General features: G+C 45.8%; 1 protein-coding gene across 2 annotated transcripts in view; it reads left to right on the top strand.

Moving 5' to 3' along the window:
- Positions 1–593: 593 nt before the first annotated feature.
- The window catches only part of CACNA1I (calcium voltage-gated channel subunit alpha1 I), a 118659-nt gene continuing 97752 nt past the window's right edge, over positions 594–21500 (top strand). The window contains exons 1-2 of one of the 2 annotated variants that reach the window (XM_025185133.2): positions 594–3004; positions 3648–3781. In XM_025185133.2, the coding sequence (XP_025040918.2) occupies positions 2912–3004; positions 3648–3781 (227 nt within the window). In that variant the 5' untranslated portion in view covers positions 594–2911. The remainder of the gene's footprint in view (positions 3005–3647; positions 3782–21500) is intronic. The other variant, XM_075936472.1, reaches the window with a different exon arrangement.

Below are 21500 nucleotides of genomic sequence, written 5' to 3'. Positions count from 1 at the left end.
CTCTCTCTCTCTCTACTGCAGCTACAATGGGTCTTTTGGAGACCCACCTGCACTGAAAGGAAAACTATAGAGTGACAAGGGCGGGAGCCTCTTTTATGTCATTTTAACCACAAGGATGCTGAACAACGTCACCAGGAAAATTGGATGGCATCTACACACTTTCACAGAGCCAGTTTCTAAAAAAAAGGGGAGAAGAAATCTAATATTGCCAATGCCGAGTGGCCACAAATCAAAAGTCAGGCCTTAAAAATCAGGTGTTTTTTAAAAAATAACAGATGTGGCATATTGCCATCGGACCTGATTCTGTGGGTGCTCTGGGGCTGGGGCACCAACCGGGAAAAAATAGTAGACACTCAGCAACCACCTGCAACCCCTCCAAACAGCTCCTCCCCCTCCTGCACCTTCAACCCAGGGCAGATCAGCTATTTACATGCAGGAGAAGTAAGGGCAGGGTGCATTTAGGGGAGGGGATAGAATGGGGTAGTGAGAGGAGGGGCAGGGACAGGAATCGGTGAGGTGGGGGTTGAGGGTTGGGGGAATGGGGGCAGGGCCTGGGGGAGAGGGGGGTCAAGCACCTCCAGGAGGGGTCAAAGTAAGCACTTGTAGATATTTATATTGGCCTTCTGGTGTTTGGGCCTTCAGGGTTCATATTTTTCAGTGTTTCTCTGCAACCATGAGTACTAGACAATTATTATTTTTTATGAAAGATGAGATTCTCAGGTAATTCAGGACTCCAGGAGCTAGGGCTATAAGAAAAACTCCAAATATTCTGAGATCACAGTAAAATCACAATAGTTGGCAAAATTGGGGAATATATCTTAGGTAAATATGTGGGCCCATTAACGTAGTATTTGAGCATCTCGTAACGTGTTCTGTGTTTATCCTCGCAACATTCTTATGCAGCAAGGCCATACTATTATCACCTTTTAGCCACTGGACAAACCTTTTAGAGATGTAACTGTCTAATTGTGGGACAATGATTAACCCATCTTACTTATGGAGGACACAATTCCTCTATTTCGAAGCACAAACAAACATTTACAGTGTGTCAAAAAATATAGGGGTTGTCTCCAGAGGCATAGCAAGGGTGTTATGCACCCGGGGGCAAAGGCAAATTTTGCGCCCCCCCCCCCTTCACCGCTGCTTTGTGGTGGGGCCCCAAACCTGGTGCATGACTGAGCCAGATCCTGGGAGGAGGCTGGGGAGCTTGTACCACGTCTTCTCCTGCCCCCTCCAGTTTGGGGCTGGGCCCCCGCATGCACTAACCCGCCGGCGGAGATGGAGGAGAGTAAAGTTGGGGGTGGAGAGGCGGCTCCAAAGGGCCATTTGCCCATAGCAGGCCCCAAATGGAAACTAAGCAGAAGTGTTTGTTTGATGTGTGCTGATACATATCAGGAAGAGTAGGAGACTAGGGGCCTTATTTGAACCAAGACCCTGTCACACCACTGTGGCAGTAGGTGCCTGGTGTTATGTCTACATGACTGCTGGACACCCACAGCTGATCTGGGCCAGACAACTTAGCCTCATGGGCCTAGGGATGCTGGGCTGTTTCATTGCTGTGTACATTTCTGGGCTTGGGCTGGAGCTCAGGGTCTAGGACTCTGTGTGGTGGGAAGGTCCAAGAGCTCAGTTTCCATCTTGAGCCCATAAGTCTATACAGTGATGAAACAGCCCCACAGCTAAGCCCCACAAGTCCGCAGCTGGCACAGGCCGGCTGTGGATTTTTCTTTGTGGTGTAGATGTTCCCTTAAAGAATTGACATCCCCTTTAGGCCCCTTTGCAGTGCTAGATGGAGCATTTAGCTAAAGCACTATACAAAGGGGTTAGTATAAGTGAAATCCTGGCCCTAAGTCTGTTTACTTTAGAAAGAAGAATAAGAATAAGAGGAGAGCGGGTATATACAATTTTGAAGGCACAAAGATCATTCAAGCCCTCCTGTTTACACTGCCCCCTAATGTAGAAATGGAGCAGTACCTGATAAAATTAAAAGACAATACAGTATATTAAAAACAAATGAATGGAAACACTTTTAAATGTAAAATATAATTAGCCCGTGCAACTCTCTTCTGCTGGCTGCTATTGAAGCAGATATTTTAGTCTAAACAAAGGAGTAGACATTTCTTATGAATAAGTATAGCGTTTCTTATGAATCAGTGAATGAGACCCCAATGTAGCGAAGAAAACAATTACAAGGGCTATCAATCCTCATGCTTCAGGGTGTAAAGTGATCACCAGCTGGGGTCAGGAACACAGTTTTCCCCTATGGTGATAGTATAGCACAATTAGGCACATTATGGAAGTTGTATTCAACATTGATCACTGTTGGAGGCAGAATTACAGATTAGATGGACCATTGATCTGTTGCATTGTGGCAGTTCCATGTTTTGAAGTTCTAATCAAAGAGAAAATTATTTCCAACCTTTGAAACCTGTACCCACTCCAGGAGAGACTTGTACTTTTAAGTCTGTCCACTCAGTTGTGTTGGACAAACTCTCTGCTCATAAGCTTGAGGCTTTTGCATGTTTGGAATGACGGACATGATGGGAAAGCTATTCCTATTGCACTTAATTTGTAACAGTACAGCAAACCACTGAAACAGGAAGTTGGTGTGTGTTTATGTTTAACAATGGAAACTAATGTGCATAAGTAATGCTTTGTGGTACTTGAATCTCTCCCCAAAATGTGTTTCAACTTTTTTTTCCGTAGAATAGAATGAGGATAGGAGAGTAAAGAATACAGACAGAAAATACAGGGATTAATGACTTGGCTATTCTACCATCTGGGGTTTTGTTTTCCTTAAAGCGTTCTATTTTGTCATCTCAAGACCTGGGACAGCAATTGTGGGGTAGTTGACCTGAGCAGACTTTTCCTTGACTCTATTTTCCTTCGTACTTGGTTCGAGTGTGTCAGCATGATGGTGATTCTACTGAACTGTGTTACCCTGGGCATGTACCAGCCCTGTGATGATATGGATTGCCTCAATGATCGGTGCAAGATCTTGCAGGTAAGCAGTCTCTTGCCCCAATAATGGGAGCAGGTACATCATTGGCTGAGGCTCAGGCCCGCGTTCTAATTGTTATGTTTGATGTTTCCCTTCCATCTGCATTTAGCTTTTTCCAAAAAAGGTTGGCAAGGAGAAGGGCTCATGAATGTGTGTGTGTGTGTGTGTGTGTGTGTGTGTGTAACTATCTGTAACATATGCTCAAATAAAATGAAATGGAAGGGTGCAGAGCCCCAGCAAACATGGTGTAGTGGAGTCTCACATTTCTCTCAACAGGCATGCCCATAGCAACAAACTTGCTTTAAAAAATATCATAGGAGTTTGTGTGTGTGAGAGAGAAAGAGACTGAATGTAATCTATGGCACTAGAATTACAGAGAGTTCATTTATACTCATCCCCACTAATCTATAGTCATCCATCCATATGCCACACTCATCCACCGCTAATTTGATCCTTTTCTATGTATTCCTATTTGCCCAGTTATGTGCAGAGGAAATTTACCCAGCTCCCTGCTTGTCCAGCACTAGCAGTCTCTCATTTTTGTGCACACTGATGTTTATATTCATCTACCCATTTTGAGCTGTAGAATGAAAGGGCAGCGAGCACTTGTTAAAATTACCCTCCATTTTCCCTGTGGCTCCTTCAGGTATTTGATGATTTCATCTTTATCTTCTTTGCCATGGAGATGGTGCTGAAGATGGTGGCCCTTGGGATCTTTGGCAAGAAGTGTTACCTTGGAGACACCTGGAACCGCCTGGATTTCTTCATTGTGATGGCTGGGTATGTTCCATGTTTTCTGTTTTCTCACCATGTTGAAGTGCTGGAGTGTTGCATGTGGTTGGAACATGGTCCCCGTCTCGGGGTCATGTCAAGCATTGGAAGAGAATAGAAAGGGGGTTATTTTTTTTAAGCGCAGGAGCAGATTAATTTCCTATTTACTTGAGGGAAAGAGCAGAGCAATTCCTGTGACGTCAACATTGCTAATCTCGATTTGCCCTGCTGGAACTGAGAGCACGATGAGCCCTGGGTGTTTGTGGCTGTGTCGTTTTGTGTGCATCATCCCTGAGAAACTGGAATCACACATGTGCTCAATTCAGCAGGCTTGGGTAGAAACCAATAGTCGATGGGGGCCAGACCTTCCACACATGGGAATTGGTGTAGCTTCCTCAGTGCAGGGAAGCTAACTTGATGTACATCAGTCAAAGCACTGGCTCAGAAACCAGCAACATTTTTAACGTAATTGGGCCCATAATTGGGCCAGTGCTGTGTCGCTGTGGCCCAGATCAGTGCAACAGCTCTGCTTCCACTTGCTTGGCTTTCAGGTTAAAAGCGTCCTTTTAGAAATAGTAGGTTTCTGCCTTTGCATCACATCAGTCCACCCCACAGCACCTTAGGGACAAGTTGACATTTGAGCATTTTTAACAACAAAGTTGCTATGGTGAAGCTCTGATTTCCACTTCCCAAGCCTCTGTGCATGCGCAGCCCAAAGCCCAAAGCCCACAAGGAGTGCCACTTGCATGTGTGAGGAAATTTCATTCCTTGTACGGGTGAGTGCAGCTTTACCGATTTGCTTGTTTTTAATCAGATCGCCCCATGGCAGAAGTGTTGTTGTTTGCAGAAGAAAGTATGGCTGTTTTGTTTTCTTACAGCAAACAAAACACAAACAGCTCCTTTGTGGAGCTAGCCACACCTCCCTTTTCCTCCCTGCAGGGAATAACCAGCTTTCATTGTCATCCAGAACTCCGTGTATCACTGGCTGAGCTGGCTGAGCCGTTCAAGCTTACCCCGCATAACTGTTCCCTGGGGTGAATAATAGGACCATCTTTTACATTTGTTTTTAATACACCTGTCTGCAACAAGGTTTGAAAGATGTTTCCCTTTGGGTGTGAGGACAATTGCTTCCTGTTGCACTAAACTGAGACCTTCAAACTCATTTAATTTATTATCTGAGAGACGAAGGTGGGTGCCTAGCGGTGAAATCAGCCTGTACCAGAAAGAGAATGGAAAGAAATGAACACTGAAAGCAACATGGGTGAAATGGGAAGAGCTTTTCCATCTTTTAGTCACTGCACCTGGTGTATCAGAGGCTCGGGTCGTTCATTAAATTGGCCCCACATTGTGGCGAGCGGGAGTTAGTCGAGGGAAAAGAAGTTGAAACAGCTGCATTCCACATCTCAGCCCATTGGTCCTGAGCTTCTGTAACAATGAGTGTAGCTGAGAATATTCAGGAAAGATGAGGGGTGGTGTAGTGGCAGGAGAAGTAATGTTAAAGAAGAGATATTATAGCTCAGATTTTTAAATTGCAAAAGGATAGAAAGTGTATTTGAAAAGGGGTGGCTAGAAGCTGGTTGAGAACACAAGTCTCTTCCATGCAGCATGTGAGTCTCCTGTCCAGGAACAGGAGAACTGCTTGCATACACTAATGTGACTAAGGACTGCTGCTGGTAAGCCTGGTGCTACCTGAGTGGGACAGGTTGGGGGCGATGCAGAGATGCTGTACGGCGGAGTGCCTGGGCTGGGCCTTGGCTCCTGCGAGCAGCAGCCTGACATGCTGCAGCTTTTGCCACTGCAGTTCCTGATAGAGCCCACAGCTCCACAGATATGCACAGCCATGAATATTATAATGTGGATATATATGGAAGTGAAAACCTTGACACAGGGTCTTCATGCCTCTTCTCTCCATCTCGTTTAACCATATCCTAAATCAGAATCAAGGCATTTCTCTCCCCTGCAGATTACAGCTTGTGTCCTGTTCCCAACCAGTTCTGTGTCAGAGCTCCCGTTGACTTTAGTAGCACGCAAATTGGGTTCCAAAGAAGGAATATGTGGTGCTGGGGTGTGTGTGTGAAAGAACTAGAGACCATCAGACTTCTCTCCTTTAACCAAAGGAAACACCAACCATTTGCCTGTCCCAAAACAAACAACCACCCTGTCTTTTTAATCCAGGCTGAGAGGCCAAGGTTAAAAGATCACCTTGTGAACAGAAAAAGCAGAGGCACAACAGGGATAATCACGCCAGGTCCTGTTTCTGTAAACTCAGTTCACTGTTCAAGTCATTTATTCATTCAGTCATTTTTTTCTCTCACTCTCTTTTCACTACCTTTAAAAAAGTCAGAAGAGATAGTTTAAGTTAACTGGATTCCCTTCTTTGCCCTGCTCGCCCTCACTCCCCACACAACATAGCCGCTCAAGGAGGAAGACTTCATTCCTTGCTGTCACTAAAAATGTTCAGTTTCCATGGTGATGGGAGTTGACATCACCAGAACTTTCTCCCCCTTCCTTTCCTAGTTTTTGGAGTAGATTAGAAAAAAAAACAAATTATATATAAAAAAAAAAACCCAAAACCCAGCCCTGACTAGTTAATGTTTTCCTTCTTTATTATTCCTCTTAAGAAATCTGCAAGCTCCCAAAACGAAGACACTTGCTGCAAGGTTAAAGCACATATGCCTGTGTGCACATGAGCGACGAGGCTGCAATCTGGCTTGATATTCCAGCCTTCAACTAGTCACTGGATGACAGTAGTCTCCAGGTACCCAGCTGTCTAATGTTGGCTGCAGTTGTCACCAACTCTCCTGGTGGGATGCCCTCCTGTCTACCTTTTGCTTTAGAAATTATCTCCTGTGATTTATGGCCTGCGTTTCCCAAAAACATCTAGTGATTTTGCATGCTGGATTTTGTGGATTCTCAACCTGAGACAAGAAAATGGGAACTGGAAAACCCAACCCCTTTTTAGGGTCTCATATTTGGGCATCCAAAATTGCTAATCACTCTGAAGAATGTAGGTCAATGTCTCTCCTTGTCCTGACAAAGGCCACCAATTTCTGGGCTAGAATATTACTCGATCTATCCTAGTCTGGCAGCTTATTGCCTGAAAATAGTGATGTATTCACTGTTTTTCTCCTCATCATTTTGTGTGTATGAGTGTATGAGCTTGAAGTGCATGGGGGTCACTGCTCAGAGGATCACCAACTATCTGAGATGTTATATAATCACACTACCCTCCTGGATCTCTGTGTGGGGGATCACCGTTTATTTAGGGAGAGGTGTCTACTCTATCTGTGCTTATCCTAGTTGCTATTACTACCTGTCTTTGGTGGAATGTTAATTTTATCTCTGACCTGTTCTGTGGGGTCCACTACAAGCAAGGTTGAGGGAAAAGGAATGAGGTGCATAGATTCATAGATTACATAAGGTCAGAAGGGACTGTTGTGATCATGTAGTGTCTGACCTCTTGTATAACACAGGTCTTAGGACTTCCTGAATTTATTCCTGATTCAAGTCTGATAGCTGTGGTTGAACTAGAACGTGGGACTTTTTTTTTAGGAAAAAACACCCTATCTTGATTAAAACATTTCTGTGATGGGGCATCTGCCCCACACTGTCATTTAAAGGGTGAAAAGCAGTCCTAGGGAGGCTGTGCCAGAAGTAGCCAATCAGAGCAGGACTGAGGAGAGCAGGCAATCAGAGCAAAGCAGGTCCATATATAAAGAAGATTGTGGAGCAGCAAAGTCAGTTCTCAGTTGGAAACCCAGGGAGGAAGAACTGGAGCCCTGAACAGATCAGTGCTGGGCACGATCAGATGGAGTAAGAGAACTTTCCAGACTGATACTGCCAGACTGAGGCCTTGACACAAGGACAGAGAGGTGGGGGCTGCTTTGGGGAAGTGGCCTAGAGAAGTAGATAGAGAGGAAGAGGGGCAATATGTGGCTGCTGCCTATAAGGTACCTGGGTTGGGACCCCGAGTAGTGGGAGGCCCTCCCCCTTCTAACTCCTACTTGCTACCAAGGGGAGTGGCGAATGCAAAAACTGCAGTTTGCCACTGAAGCAAATGACTGGAACTGGAATTGCAGTCAGCCACTGAGACAAGTGGTTGGATAGTGGACGGCTGTTCTGGGGAGAGAACGGATTGGGACATGTCCAGAGAGTTGTGTCCTAAAGAAGATGCTGTAATCCAGAGTGGGCGTGACAGCAGGCAAGACACCACCTGAAGCAGGCAGGCAAACTGGGGCTGAGCTAATTCCCAAGGCAACCAGCCGCAGGCATAAGAGTGGTGAGCATGACCTGTGACAATTTCCAGAGATGGAGAATCCACTAGTATCCTTGGCAAATAGTTCCAATGGTTGGTTACCCTCACTGTTAATAATTTGCATTCCAGTCTTAGGCTGAAATTGTCTGGTTTCAGCTTCCAGCCATTGGGTCTTTATCCCTGGTCGTCTAGATTGAAGAGCCCTCTGGTATCAAATTGCTGTCCGCTATGGAGGTACTTATGGACTGTGATCAAATCACCCTTAAGTTCCTCTTTGATAAGCTAAATAATTTGAGCTCCCTGAGTATCTCGCTATAAGGCATATTTTCCAATTCTGTAGTCCTTCCTGTGGCCTTTCCCTGAACCCTCACCATTTTTTTCAAGATTATTTTTGAAGAACTAGGGTTCACCAGCCCTCATTGCCTGCTGGTACCAGTAAGCTTCTGGGTAGCGGAAGCAATCTTTATAATAAAGAACCATTATAAAACGTAGACAAATTAATGGGACAGTGGATATGGCATTCAATTAATAAAAAATTAAAGGAGAGTAATATAATTAATGTCAATCAACATGGGCTTATGAAAAATAGATCTCATCAAATTAACTTGATATGTTGATGTTATTGCAGGATTTGTTGATAAAGGTTATAAAAGCATTGATGTAACTAGAATACCACAAAATCAACATGGCACAGATTACATGGACTACAAATTAGCTGACATCTCAAAATGTAACTGTAAATAGGAAATTATCATCATGCAGGTGTGTGCCCAGGAGTCCCATATTACTTCTTGGTTCTACGCTATTCACTATTTTTACCAGTGGACTTGGAAACAAATATAAAATCACTAGAGGATTTACCCAGCATTGCTTGGATCCTTGTGAAGATTTAGGGCAGAGGATGCAGAGTGCAGAAGTCAGGGCTGGGGGCTGGGAGTTCTGGGAGGCTCACCAGGGCTGCCCGCAGCAGCAAGGGTGGCGCTGCTCCAGCAACAGCAGCTCCCTGGGCCACGCTGCCTGGCCAATGGCTCCTCCCAGAGGAGAGGGGCCAGGAGCTGCACTGCATAGCTCCTCCGGCAGTCACAAATGTTTAGAAACTCAAAAAGCTTAAGACCTTCAGTATATGTCTTTCAAACTGAAATATCCCATGATGATGCATTTTTCCCCTACACATTATGGGTACGTGCTAGGGAGCCAGTCATAATGTTCTCTAGTGTGATCTGATGGTCTGTGGCAGACACCAAGTAGTAACCAGTCTTGAAACTTATCTTTAAAACAGGGGTAGGGAACCTACGGCCCACAGGCTGGATCTGGCTTAATTTGATCTGGCCTGCGGCAAGTCTCTACACTGTGGAGAGAGTTCTTTCCACCTTGGGAGCACTGGGAGCAGGTAAGTAGTGAGGAGCTAGGGTTTTTTGCTTGTGTGTGGCCCCCAACTGATTTTTCTGTGGGCTGGTGGCCCCGATAGAGCAAAAAGGTTTCCCATCTCTATGTTACAATATTGATTTACAAGCATTCAAGATAATTTGCTTCTGAGCTGTCAAGTATTGCCATTTTTTATATAGACGGCCACTCCTCCTTGGCTTTCCCCACTCAGTCCTTCCTAAGTAGCTTATAGCCATTGATTGCAGTGTTCCAAACATGCAGATCTTTCCACCGGGTTTCCATAATACTAAGTAGGTGAAATATATACTCACAAATGAGCGACTCTAATGTGTTTTGTCTATCATCTAGGCTCTTTGAATTGGCTGCCTACACAATTTATTTTTTTTCTCATATATTGGTCTTGATTAATTTTGTTGCTGACTTCTTGATTTTATGGGAAATCAGAGCCCATTTCTTTCCTTTTTCACCCTCTCCTTTCATTGCTGATGTCCCCTGACTAATTGAGCCAATCTCTGCCATACAAGATTGGTTCCCCTTCTTCAAGCTGAGGTCATGCCCCTCTAATCACAGAAGGTGGCCAGTGTTCCATAAAACCAACCCCTTTACCTTATGTGACTTATCTAGGCACTAGTTTGCTTGCCAGAATCTTTAGTTGAAACAATAGTAAAGAATAAAATTGTCAGACATATAGAAGAACATAATTTGTTGGGCAAAAATCAACATGGTTTCTGTAAAGGGAAATCATGTCTTACTAGTCTGTTAGAGTTCTTTGAAGGGGTTAACAAACATGTGGACAAGGGGGATCCAGTGGATATAGTATACTTAAGATTTCCAGAAAGCCTTTGACAAGGTCTCTCACCAAAGGCTCTTAGGTAAATTAAGTAGTCATGGGATAAGAGGGAAGATCCTTTCATAGACTGAGAACTGATTAAAAGACAGGAAACAAAGGGTAGGAATAAATGGTAAATTTTCAGAATGGAGAGGGGTAACTAGTGGTGTTCCCTAAGGGTCAGTCCTAGGACCAGTCCTATTCAACTTATTCATAAACGATCTAGAGAAAGGGGTAAGCAGTGAGGTGGCAAAGTTTGCGGACGATACTAAACTGTTCAAGATAGTCACGACCAAAGCAGACTGAAGAACTTCAAAAAGATCTCACTAAACGAAGTGATTGGGCAACAAAATGGAAAATGAAATTTAATGTGGATAAGTGTAAAGTAATGAATAATGGAAAAAATAAGCCCAACTATACATACAATATGATATGGGCCAATTTAGCTACAACTAATCAGGAAAGAGATCCTGGAGTTATCATGGATAGTCCTCTGAAAACGTCCACACAGTGTACAGCAGCAGTCAATAAAGGAAATAAGATGCTACGAATTATTCAAAAAGGGATAGAAAATAAGACGAAGAATTTCTTAGTGTCCCTATATAAAACTATAGTACACCCACCTCTTGAATACTGCATACAGATGTGGTCTCTTTACCTCAAAAAAGATATTTTGGCATTAGAAAAGGTTCAGAAAAGAGGAACTAAAATGATTAGGAGTTTGCAAGGGGTCCCATATGAGGAAAGGCTAAAGAGACTGGGACTTTTCAATTTAGAAAAGAGGAGACTGAGGCGGAATATGATAGAGGCATATAAAATCATGAGTGGTGTGGAGAGGGTGAATAAAGAAAAGTTATTTACTTGTTCCCATAATATAAGAGCTAGAGGACACCAAATGAAATTAATGGGTAGCAGCTTTAAAACTAATAAAAGAAAGTTCTTCACACAGCGCATAGTCAACCTGTGGAACTCCTTTCTAGAGGAGGCTGTGAAGGCTAGAACTATAACAGAGTTTTAAAAAGAGCTAGATAAATTCATGGAGGTTAGAGCCATAAAAGGCTATTAGCCAGGGGGTAAGGAATGGTGCCCCTGGCCTCTGTTTGTCAAAGGCTGGATAAGGATGGCAGGAGACAAATTGCTTGATCATTGTCTTCGGTCCACCCCCTCTGAGGCACCTGGCACTGGCCACTGTCGGCAGACAGGATACTGGGCTAGATGAACCTTTGGTCTGACCCAGTATGGCCGTTCTTATGTTCTGTCTTCCTTTGTGTGTGGGATGGGAAGGATCTCTGAGAAAGATCACATGGATATTCCTTTCCTCCTTCAACACTTCCCCAAGTTCTCTGATGTCATCTCTAATCTGTGGTGTAGGTGTCATGTGAAGCAATGTCATTAGTGCTCACATGCAGCATCACTAGTGGAGCCTTCCCTGCTGACTTCAGAAACCCATCCGGTCTTGCACTCACATCTCCTGGCTTGACAACACCCCATCCTATTGTCTGCCCATCCCTAGCAGAACATTCTTTCTGTTCCTTGTAGCATAGGTCCCTGATTAAAACAGTCTGCTTTCTTTGGATGTTTGGGGATCTCCTCGTGGGCACTCTTGATAGATTTGTGGGGGGAGCTAAGTAGTATGTTTTAGCTCTGTGGGTATTCTTCCTGATCCTCTTCTCTGTAGTAGTCACAGCCTGCCCATGCTCCTATGTCTCCAGCCATACAGATCGATGCCAGGGGCTCTTGCCTCTGGTGGCTACAGACTGTCAAACCTCCTCTCTGGTTCCTTGATACCAGTTTATTTCTTGATTCTGAGGGTAGAAGGGTGCATACGCAATTTCCTGAATCTGGTTTTCCAAGTAACCCTCAGTCTTTCTGATGCAAGTCTTTCCAAATCACAAACCTGTTTTTCAAGCACAGCCACCAACTTCCACTTCATGCAGAGACAGTCCCTTCTGGCTTCAAACAGGAAAGAAGAAGTCCATTGTTGGGATCAGGGTATTGAATATAGAACAGTACCTAGAAAGAGCCCCCTCACCAGCACTCTCTGTTTGCTAGTCCCATTCATCTGGCAAATGATTTCTAGTGTCATCCCCTCACTGACAGGGAGGGATTGAAATTCTAGTACAGGCAGTCCCCGAGTTACGTACAAGATAGGGACTGTAGGTTTGTTCTTAAGTTGAATCTGTATGTAAGTCGGAACTGGCATCCAGATTCAGCCGCTGAATCTGGACACCAGTTCTGACTTACATACAGATTCAACTTAAGAACCCCAGGCGTCCCCAAGTCAGCTGCTGCTGAAACTGATCAGCAGCTGATTCCAGGAGCCTGGGGCAGAGCAACTCTGCCTCAGGCTTCCTGTAGTCAGCCGCTGGTCAGTTTCAGCAGCGGCTAACTTGGGGACGCCTGGGGTAGAGCAGCTCGGGTGCTGCTGGGTTGGTCCAGTAGCGTGGCCGCTCCTCGGCGCTACTGGACCAACCCAGCAGCACCCCTGCTGCTCTGCCCCAGGCGTCCTGATTCAGCCACTGCTGAAACTGATCAGCAGCGGCTGAATCAGGACTCCTGGGGCTGAGCAGCTGGGGTGCTGCCGGGTTGGTCCAGTAGCGCCAAGGAGCGGTGCTGCGGGACCAACCGGCAGCGCCCCACCTGCTCTACCACAGGTCCCGGGCTTTGCTCCACATCTCCCTGGTCTGCTGGGGGGGGGGGCACTAGTTGCGTCCCTCCCCAGCAGACCAGGGAGACGCGGAGCAAAGCGGCGGAGGACCCGGGCCGGACCGCGGCGCTTCCAGATCAGCAGACCAGGGAGACGCTGAGCAAAGCCGCGGAGAACCCGGGGCCGGACCGCGGCGCTTCCAGCTGATCTGGACCCGGGGCCAGACCCACGGCCGCTTCCAGATCAGCTGGAAGCACCGCGGGTCGGGCCGGGTCCTGTGCGGCTTTGCTCAGCGTCTCCCTGGTCTGCAGACCAGGGAGACGCTGAGCAAAGCGGCGCAGGACCCGGGGCCGGACCCGCGGCCGCTTCCAGATCAGCTGGAAGCGCCGCGGTCCGGCCCCGGGTCCTCCGCGGCTTTGTTCAGCGTCTGGAAGCTGGAAGCTGATCTGGAAGCGGCTGCAGGTCGGGCCGGGTCCTGCGCCGCTTTGTTCCCCGTCTCCCTGGTCTGCTGGCTCCTGCAGCAGACCAGGGAGATGGGGAGCAGCTTTTCTCGCCTGGAGGAGGCGGGCGGCGGGACCAGGCATCCCGCCGCTCGAGTCCTCCGGGGCGAGAAAATCCCCGTTCGTAACTGCGGATCCGACATAAGTCGGATCCGCGTAACTCGGGGACTGCCTGTAGTTAAACTCTGGGATGAAGCACAGAGCCAAAGGTCCCAGAACACAGTCCTTGGAGAGACACAGACAGTCTCCTGTGACCCCTTTAGGGGACCAGAAGCTCAGGTATGTGACACACACACACGTACATACGTACGTACGTGTTTGGGCATGGCTGGGGCAGTTTCTTGTTCTTCATTCCAATCAGCTGTTCTTCTCGGGAAGGTGTTAAATCTCTCGCTGGAGGACTGTCACCAAGAGTTATCTCTTGTTATCAACACTCTCTGCTTCTGGCTTACCCTGATGAAACAGTGTTCTCTACACAGAGATCTACAAGGGGAAGGCTAGCATCACTGGTGGGTTGGGAGCTTCTCAAGCCAGGGCTACACTACAAACATTTGCTGGCATAGCTCTGTCCATCATACAGGTTCCCTGATTGGCATACCTGTGCTGGCAAAGGCTGCTGAGGTGGAGTCAGCTATAGTGACAAAACTGCACTTTTACAGGTGTAGCTTATTTCACTCAGGGGGCTGGAAAAAGCTATGCTTGCAAAATAGTCTTGGTAGTCTGAGCTACGCCCATTTTTTTATTGGTACAGTGGCCTAATATAGCTTTACCAGCAAAGGGCTTGTAGGCTTTTAGTCTACGTGACAATGTTTCGCTGGCATAGTTATATTGTCTAGGAGTGTGGGGGGAAAAAAATCAGCCCCTACCCCCCAGAGGACATAGCTACGCTGCCAAAAGCACTAGTGTAGATGCAGGAATTGGCTGTATGGCTTAGGGAGGTGGTTTCACTATTCTGAAAGAACTCCTGTGTTCAGTATAAGCTGCATCTCTGTTCCGTGGCTTTGCCCACATGACAATAACAATATTTGAAACATCTGGGCTGTGTCTAGACTGCATCCCTTTTTCGTAAAAGGGATGCAAATTAGAGATATCGCAATTGCAAATGAAGCGGAGATTTAAATCCCCCCCGCTTCATTAGCATAAAAATGGCTGCCGCTTTTTTCCGGCTCGGAGCTTTGCCGGAAAAAAATGCCAGTCTAGACACGGATCTTTCGGAAAATAAAGCCTTTTCCGAAAGATCCCTTATCCCTCATTTTAAGAGGGATAAGGGATCTTTCGGAAAAGGCTTTATTTTAAGAGGGATCCACATCTAGACTGGTGCTGGAAAAAAGCGGCAGCCATTTTTATGCTAATGAAGCGGGGGGGGGGGTTAAAATCCCCACTTCATTTGCAATTGCTATATGTCTAATTTGCATCCCTTTTACAGAAAAGGGATGCAGTCTAGACACAGCCCTGTAGTATTGGCAAGCTCCTAGGATAGAGCTACAGAGATAGGGAAAACGGGCCTGTTCTGTGGTGTGGAGGCAGCCATGGCCACAGATAAAAAGGACTTGCAGGAGGATGAAAGCAGGAGGGATACCTAGCTCACCACATAGACAGAAAGGGACAGAGAACTATAGCAGCATTAACATTGGCTAATATTGCCAAGCTCAATACTCTGTTTGCCTCTCCAACCTGGTCTGGAAGGGCAGCATCTTCTCATTCCAATCCCAAGACTCATTTCTGACATGGAGAGCATCAGCCAAGATGTTTTAGGTACTGGAAACAAAAAAAACACCCAATTTACTGCACAGCTTTCACTGACTAACATAATCCTATTGCTGTCATTCCCTTCTTCCTCCTCCAACTCTTCCCCACTCTTCTGTCCCCCTCCTCTGCATCACAATGTCAAGCCCTTTGGGATATGGGCCCTGGCTGCTTTTGTACTGTTGTGAAGTACCTGATATGCCCTTATGGGCTGCATAGACACGTATGCCATTTGCACATCTCTTTTGTGCTTATGTCATGTCTGTGCCTCTGGAGTGTATTTTGTATATACACCTAGCAAAAGTCAGTTCATTGCCCTGGCTACCAAAGCTACACTGCTACTTATACTCCCAGTAGGTATCACTGAGCTACTGGAATATGTGTACTTGAGCTGGGAATTACACCCTAGCTCATAGTATAGTTAAAGGCTAAGTACATAAAACAGGTGAAGGGTGAGAGAAAGGAAGTAGTAGAGAGGATAAATGACTTGCTTTAAAAAAGTCCATATTAGAAAAGAAAATTGAACCCAGATCTCTTGAGACTCAGTCCTATTGCCAAGGAACTAGACTAATTTTTTCCTCTACTTCTTAGAGCACATGGGTTCTCAAACTGGCTACAAGGAGTTGTGAGTTATCAGCTCCATGGGCATGACTTCCCCAAGCCCCCATAAAATTACAGTCAAAGGCTTTGTGTGTGTCAAGGATTACCAGTACAAAAAGTTTGAAAACCACTGCTATAGTGGTTCTATAATTGTTTGCTGTGGCTTGCACTTCCTTGCTGTACCCATTGCCAGTGTTCTTTGCTCCCATTGTAATTGACTTTTCCATCCCTTACAACCTTAGTTTGTGTTGCCTTGTGGCCATCACATGCTCCCCCTCATGTTTATTTTTGTGCTTTTCTCATGTCCCTTTTGTGTCCATTCTTCATGGCTTTTGCATATAAGGAATCCAGCCCCTCTGAAAAAAAATCCAAAATGTGGCTATCAAAGGTCTCTTGTTTGTTTACTTCTTGTTCTCACCTAGCATAGTCACTCTGGCTGGTCCTTTTGCAGCTGTCAGGTTCTAAACATCATTCTTCTCTCTGGAGCAGCAGTTCTCAAACTGTGGGTCAGGACCTCTGGGCAGAGGGCTCAGGTTACAGGTCCCCTGTCGGGAAGAAGTCCTAGGGAGGATGGGAGAGCTCAGACACGCTCAGGCTTTGGTCCCCCCTCCCCTTGTCATCTAGTAATTTTTGTTGTCAAAAGGAGGGTACGGTGCAATGAAGTTTGAGAATCCCTGGTCTGGAACATATAGAAAGAAAAGCAAAAGAAGTGCAGAGTTGTGGCTGGTGAAGCAAGTCAACCTGGGCTTGGATTTTAGTCTCTCTTCCCTGAATGCTTGTTCTCCTCTCCAGTGGTTGGCATGATTTTAAGGTGCTCCTGGCCAGACCCTTTTGGTACTTTCAGGACAGGGTCAGTGTGTTAATAGATTGGTCAGCACATGGAATAAGTGACAGGGACTGTTTTTTCTTGTAACTCAGGATCTCTTGTATATCATAGAATTGTAGGACTGGAAAGGATCTCGAGAGGTTTCTTGTCTTCAAAGCAGGACAAAGTATTATCTAGACCCATGGTGTCCAACATGCTAGCCACTAGCGACATATGGCTATTTGGCCGGTTGAGTGTGGCTGTTTGGTCGGTTGAGTGTGGCTAGTTCACTATCCCTGACAGGTATTTGTCTAACCTGCTCTTAAATATCTCCAATAATGGAGATTCCACAACCTCCCTAGACAATTTATTCCAGTGCTTAACCACCCTCAGAGGAAGCTTTTTTTCCTAATATCCAACTAACCTTCCCATACTACAATTTAAGCTCATTGCTGCTTGTCCTGTTCCTAGAGGCTAATGAGAGCAATGCTTCTCCCTCCTCCTTGTAACACTCTTTTAGGTACTTGAAAACTATTATGTCCCCTCTCAGTCTTCTCTTTTCCAGACTAGAAACAAAACAAAACATTTTTTTCAATGTTCCCTTATAGGTCATGTTTTTTAGATCTTTAATAATTTCTGTTGATCTTTTCTTAGACTTTCTCCAGTTTGTCCACAGCTTTCCTGAAATGTAGCACCCAGAACTGGACATAATACTTCAGTGGGGCCCTAATCAGCATGAAGTAAAGCTGAAGAATTACTTTTCAAATCTTGCTTACTGCACTCCTGCTAATACATCCCAGAATGTATTTTTGACTCATATTTAGCCTGTGATCTGCTATAACCCAGATCCCTTTCACAATACTCTTTCCTAGTCAGTCATTTGCCATTTTGTTCCTTCCTAAATGGAAAGAACATTTGTCTTTATTGAATTTCATCCTATTTCCGTCAGATGATTTCTTCAGTTTGCCCAGATCATTTTGCCTTTTCTCCAAAGCACTTGCAACACCTCCCAGCTTGATATCATCTGCACACTTTATGAGCGTAATCTCTATGCCAATATCTAAATTGTTTATGAAGATATTGACCAGGCCCAGGCCCAGAACAGATCCCTGTGGGCAGGCCCACTATGTGGGAAGGGGGCAACTGCCCCAAGTTCTGGTGATACGAAAAGGTTTGGAGCTCCTGGCCACTATGTGGCAGAAGCTGGAGTCCTGGGTTTTTAAATTGATGCCAGAGCACAGCGCTGCACACTCTGGGCAGCACTGAGTTCTGCCTAGCCTCAGCCCTGTCTCTTTTGCCCGAGGACCCACCCCTCCAAAGGGCATGGAGCAGAGTCCCCCTCTCCAGCCTCCATCTTGCCTAGGGACCCAGTGAGACTGTCAGCCCTGCTACCTGTGGGACCCTACTGGTTAGGCCCTTCCAGCTTAACTCTGAATCATTAATAACTACTCTCTGGGTGTGGTTATCCAACCAGTTATGCATCCACCTTTATAGTAGCTCCCTCTAGGTTGTATTTCCCTAGTTTGTTTATGAGAAGGTCATACAAGACTATATCAAATACTTTACTAAAGTCAAGATCTACCACATCCAGCATCATAGGTGCTGGAACTAGGAGTGATGGGGTGCTGCCGCACTTCCCAGCTTGAAGTGGTTTCTATTTATACAGAGTTTATAGTTTGGTTCAGTGGCTCTCAGCACCCCCCTCTCCATTGTACAGATTGTTCTGGCATCCCTGTCTACTGCTTTCCTCCTATCCACAAGGCTTGTTATCCCGTCAAAGAAAGCTATTAGGTTAGTTTGACAGGACTTGTTCTTGACAAATCTATGCTGACTGTTACTTATCACCTTATTATCTTTTAGGTGTTTGCAACTGATTGCTTAATTATTTGGTCCATTATCTTTCCTGGCACAGAAGTTAAACTGACTGGTCTATAATTCCCTGGACTATCCTTATTCCCCTTTTTATAGCTGGGCACTGCCTTTTGCAGTCCTCTGGAACCCCTCCTGTCTTCTATGACTTTCTGAAGATAATTGCTAATAGCTCAGATAACTCTTCAGTTCCTTGAGTAGTCTAGGATGTATTTCATGAGAACCTGGTGATTTGAAAACCTCTAACTGTCTCAGTAATTTTATCTTATTCTTTTCCTATTTTAGCCTGTGATCCTACTTCATTTGCATTGGCATTCAGTAAGTTAGATGTCCAATCACTACTAACCTTTTTGGTGAAAACCAAAATAAAAAGATCATTTAGCACTTCTGCTGTTTCCATATTTTCTGTTTTTATTCTCCACTCCCTCCCCATTGAGTAACATCCCGTCCTATCTTTGGCCATCTTCTTGCTTCTAATATATTTGTAGAATGTTTTCTTGTTCCCCTTTATGTCTCCAACTAGTTGAATCTCATTTTGTACCTTGGCCTTTCTAATTTTGTCCCTTCTTACTTGTGTTACTTATTTATATTTATCCTTTGTAATTTGATCCAGTTTCCACTTTTTGTAGCACTCCTTTTTTTGTTTTTTTGTTTTTTGTTCTTTTAAGTTTTGGATCATTGACGATCTCCTGGTTAAGCTAAGATGATCTCTTGACATACTGCTTACCCCCCTATGCAGTGGGACTAAACAGACAGACTTTCTCAGATGTAGGGTAATATTACTGTAATATTACTGTCAACACAGAACAGGGAAAGGGAGAAGAGGCAGGAATAGAGAGAGACGGGGAAAGTAGAGAGTGGAAAGAGAATAGAAGGAAAAAGGGGAGAGTGAGTTATGAAGATGGAAGAGTAAAAGAAGATTGTGAAGGAGGGGAGAGAGGAGGAGACAGGGAAAGGAAGGAAGATGCAAAGAGCCATGAGACAAGGGAGCTGAAAAGAAAGCAGCCTAAGGATAAGAAAGAGAGTAAACTGGAGCAAGGGGGAGTGAGACAGAGCCATAGTGGAGAGTACATCTGAAACTACTGAGGCCAGTTACTTTGGAATTCTGTGGAGCAAATATCATATTGATTTTGACAGCTGAAATGCACAGGGCAAAAACTGTGTTTCACCTCTGCCCACCTTTTCCTTTTTCTGTTTTCACCCTTCATTGCCCCCTCTGCTTCTCAAAATGACTAACTGGCTCCTTCCTGGGTATATAAAGCACAAGAAGAATTGAAGTAACTTTCCTTGACGAGAGCCGCTGGCCCTGCCTTGGAGATGTCACAATGGATTTTTTACGCACTACGCCAAACCCCCACTAATTAATGCTGCATGCCTGAGAAGTCATGTCAGCAGCTCTGTGGATAGGGATCTGAAAGCCCATCTCAGTCAGCGGATAGGGGTCAGACAGTCCTTTGCATAAGGCTTTCCTGTCTTAACTCCTTTCGTTCCCATTTCAGGCAGCACCTCTGTCCTTCACAGTCCATGCAGCACCACCTCCAACCAGTGCTCCCGCCCCATTTCCTACAGTGACTCCTCCCACAGCCAGTGCACCCACCCTGTCCATAGGAGTGAGAAGGATGGGTGCAGGGGTGCAGCACCCCCACATTTTCTTCCCGGATTCCGCTTGCCCAGCCCCAAATCCTGGCCTCCAGGGGCCCATCCAGGAGTCTGATGGCCACCGTCCCCTGGGTCCAGTCCACCAGCCCTGGAGGCTGTGCTGCTGCTTGGGGTCTTGCTGCTGGCCCAGGGATCCGCAGCTGCCTCCAGCTGCAGCTAAGTTGCAAACTCTTCTGGACCTGATGGACTAGACACCATTTTCGGCAATGGTGTCTGGTCCAGGAGAGTTGGCAACCCAGGCGTGACCCCAGCCTGGGACAGTGAAGAGGACAGACAGCCGTGTGTGTGTGTGGGGGGGGGGGGACAGTCAGCACTCCCACCCTATAAATAGTTCCAGCATCCCTTCAGTGATACGTTCCCAGCCCCCCAGCCAGTGCTCCCACTCCATTCCCCACAGCAACTTCTCCCCCAGCCAGTGTTCCTGCCCCATGAGAGTGGCTTGAACTGGAAGTAGTTATGAACTCCTACAACTTGTGCACTCTTCTACCATTCCCTATGCCATGGTGATCATTCACCATTCTTTTGCCACCTATGCCTGCCTTGGGCAATAATATTTTTTGGTGGTAGCACTGTTCCCCCTCCTTTTCTGAGAAATGTTGCACAGGAAACCTTGCAGGGGAATGTAGTCACCGGGTGGAGAGGCATTACTGTATAAATTCAATTATCTTGACAGGTCTGCTCAAATCCCTTCACAGCTCAGGGGTTTCCCACTGATTTAGCAATAGTTTCAGCTCCCTAATTCCTTCCTGCACTCACCCACCCACAACCGAAGGCCAAGTAACATCTGTTCAGTGGTGGAGGTGAGCTGCCATTTACGTGAAGGGGATGGAAGGAGAGAGTGTTCAAATCCTGGTATGGGCTTTTGTTGGGCTGTGGGCTTTGCTTGATTGCCTCTCGACCTGAAGACACAAGCAGCAATTACGATAAAACAACAGAGAGTACAAGATGCCGAGAGAAGCTAAATTGGAATATATAATCAGGCCCATTCTTTCTTGTCAAGCTGGGCTATGACAAGGGGAGGATTAGGGGAGAAGGTGATGGATGTCTTGGCTGGCCCTAGTGTGACCCTGCTGTCGCTGAATTAAAAGACCTGCAGTGTATTGTGATCAACATCATTTCCCAAACTCTTTCGAATAGTTGGGAGCACGTGATGGGTCCAAACCAATCTTCCTTGAAAGTTGAGTGCTTAGGCAGCCGCTCAGGAGAGATTCAGTTGCCACCCAGCTGATTAGCAAAGCGCTCACACCCCACAGCATGTGTTTCTACTTGTGGTACGCATCTGTTCATGCCTTGGTGTATATAACAAAATTTATTCCACCCGTGAATGGAAAAAAAATAGGGGAAGTACTGGTTCAAGCCTCAAAGTTCAGATGTAGACACAAACTTCCCTTCGTTCAGGTCCAAAGTTTTAGGTGAAAGCTATGAAATTTGA

Source organism: Pelodiscus sinensis, chromosome 1, assembly GCF_049634645.1.
Source record: "Pelodiscus sinensis isolate JC-2024 chromosome 1, ASM4963464v1, whole genome shotgun sequence".
Classification (NCBI taxonomy): Eukaryota; Metazoa; Chordata; order Testudines; family Trionychidae; genus Pelodiscus; species Pelodiscus sinensis.
This window is presented reverse-complemented; position numbering and strand designations above follow the sequence as displayed.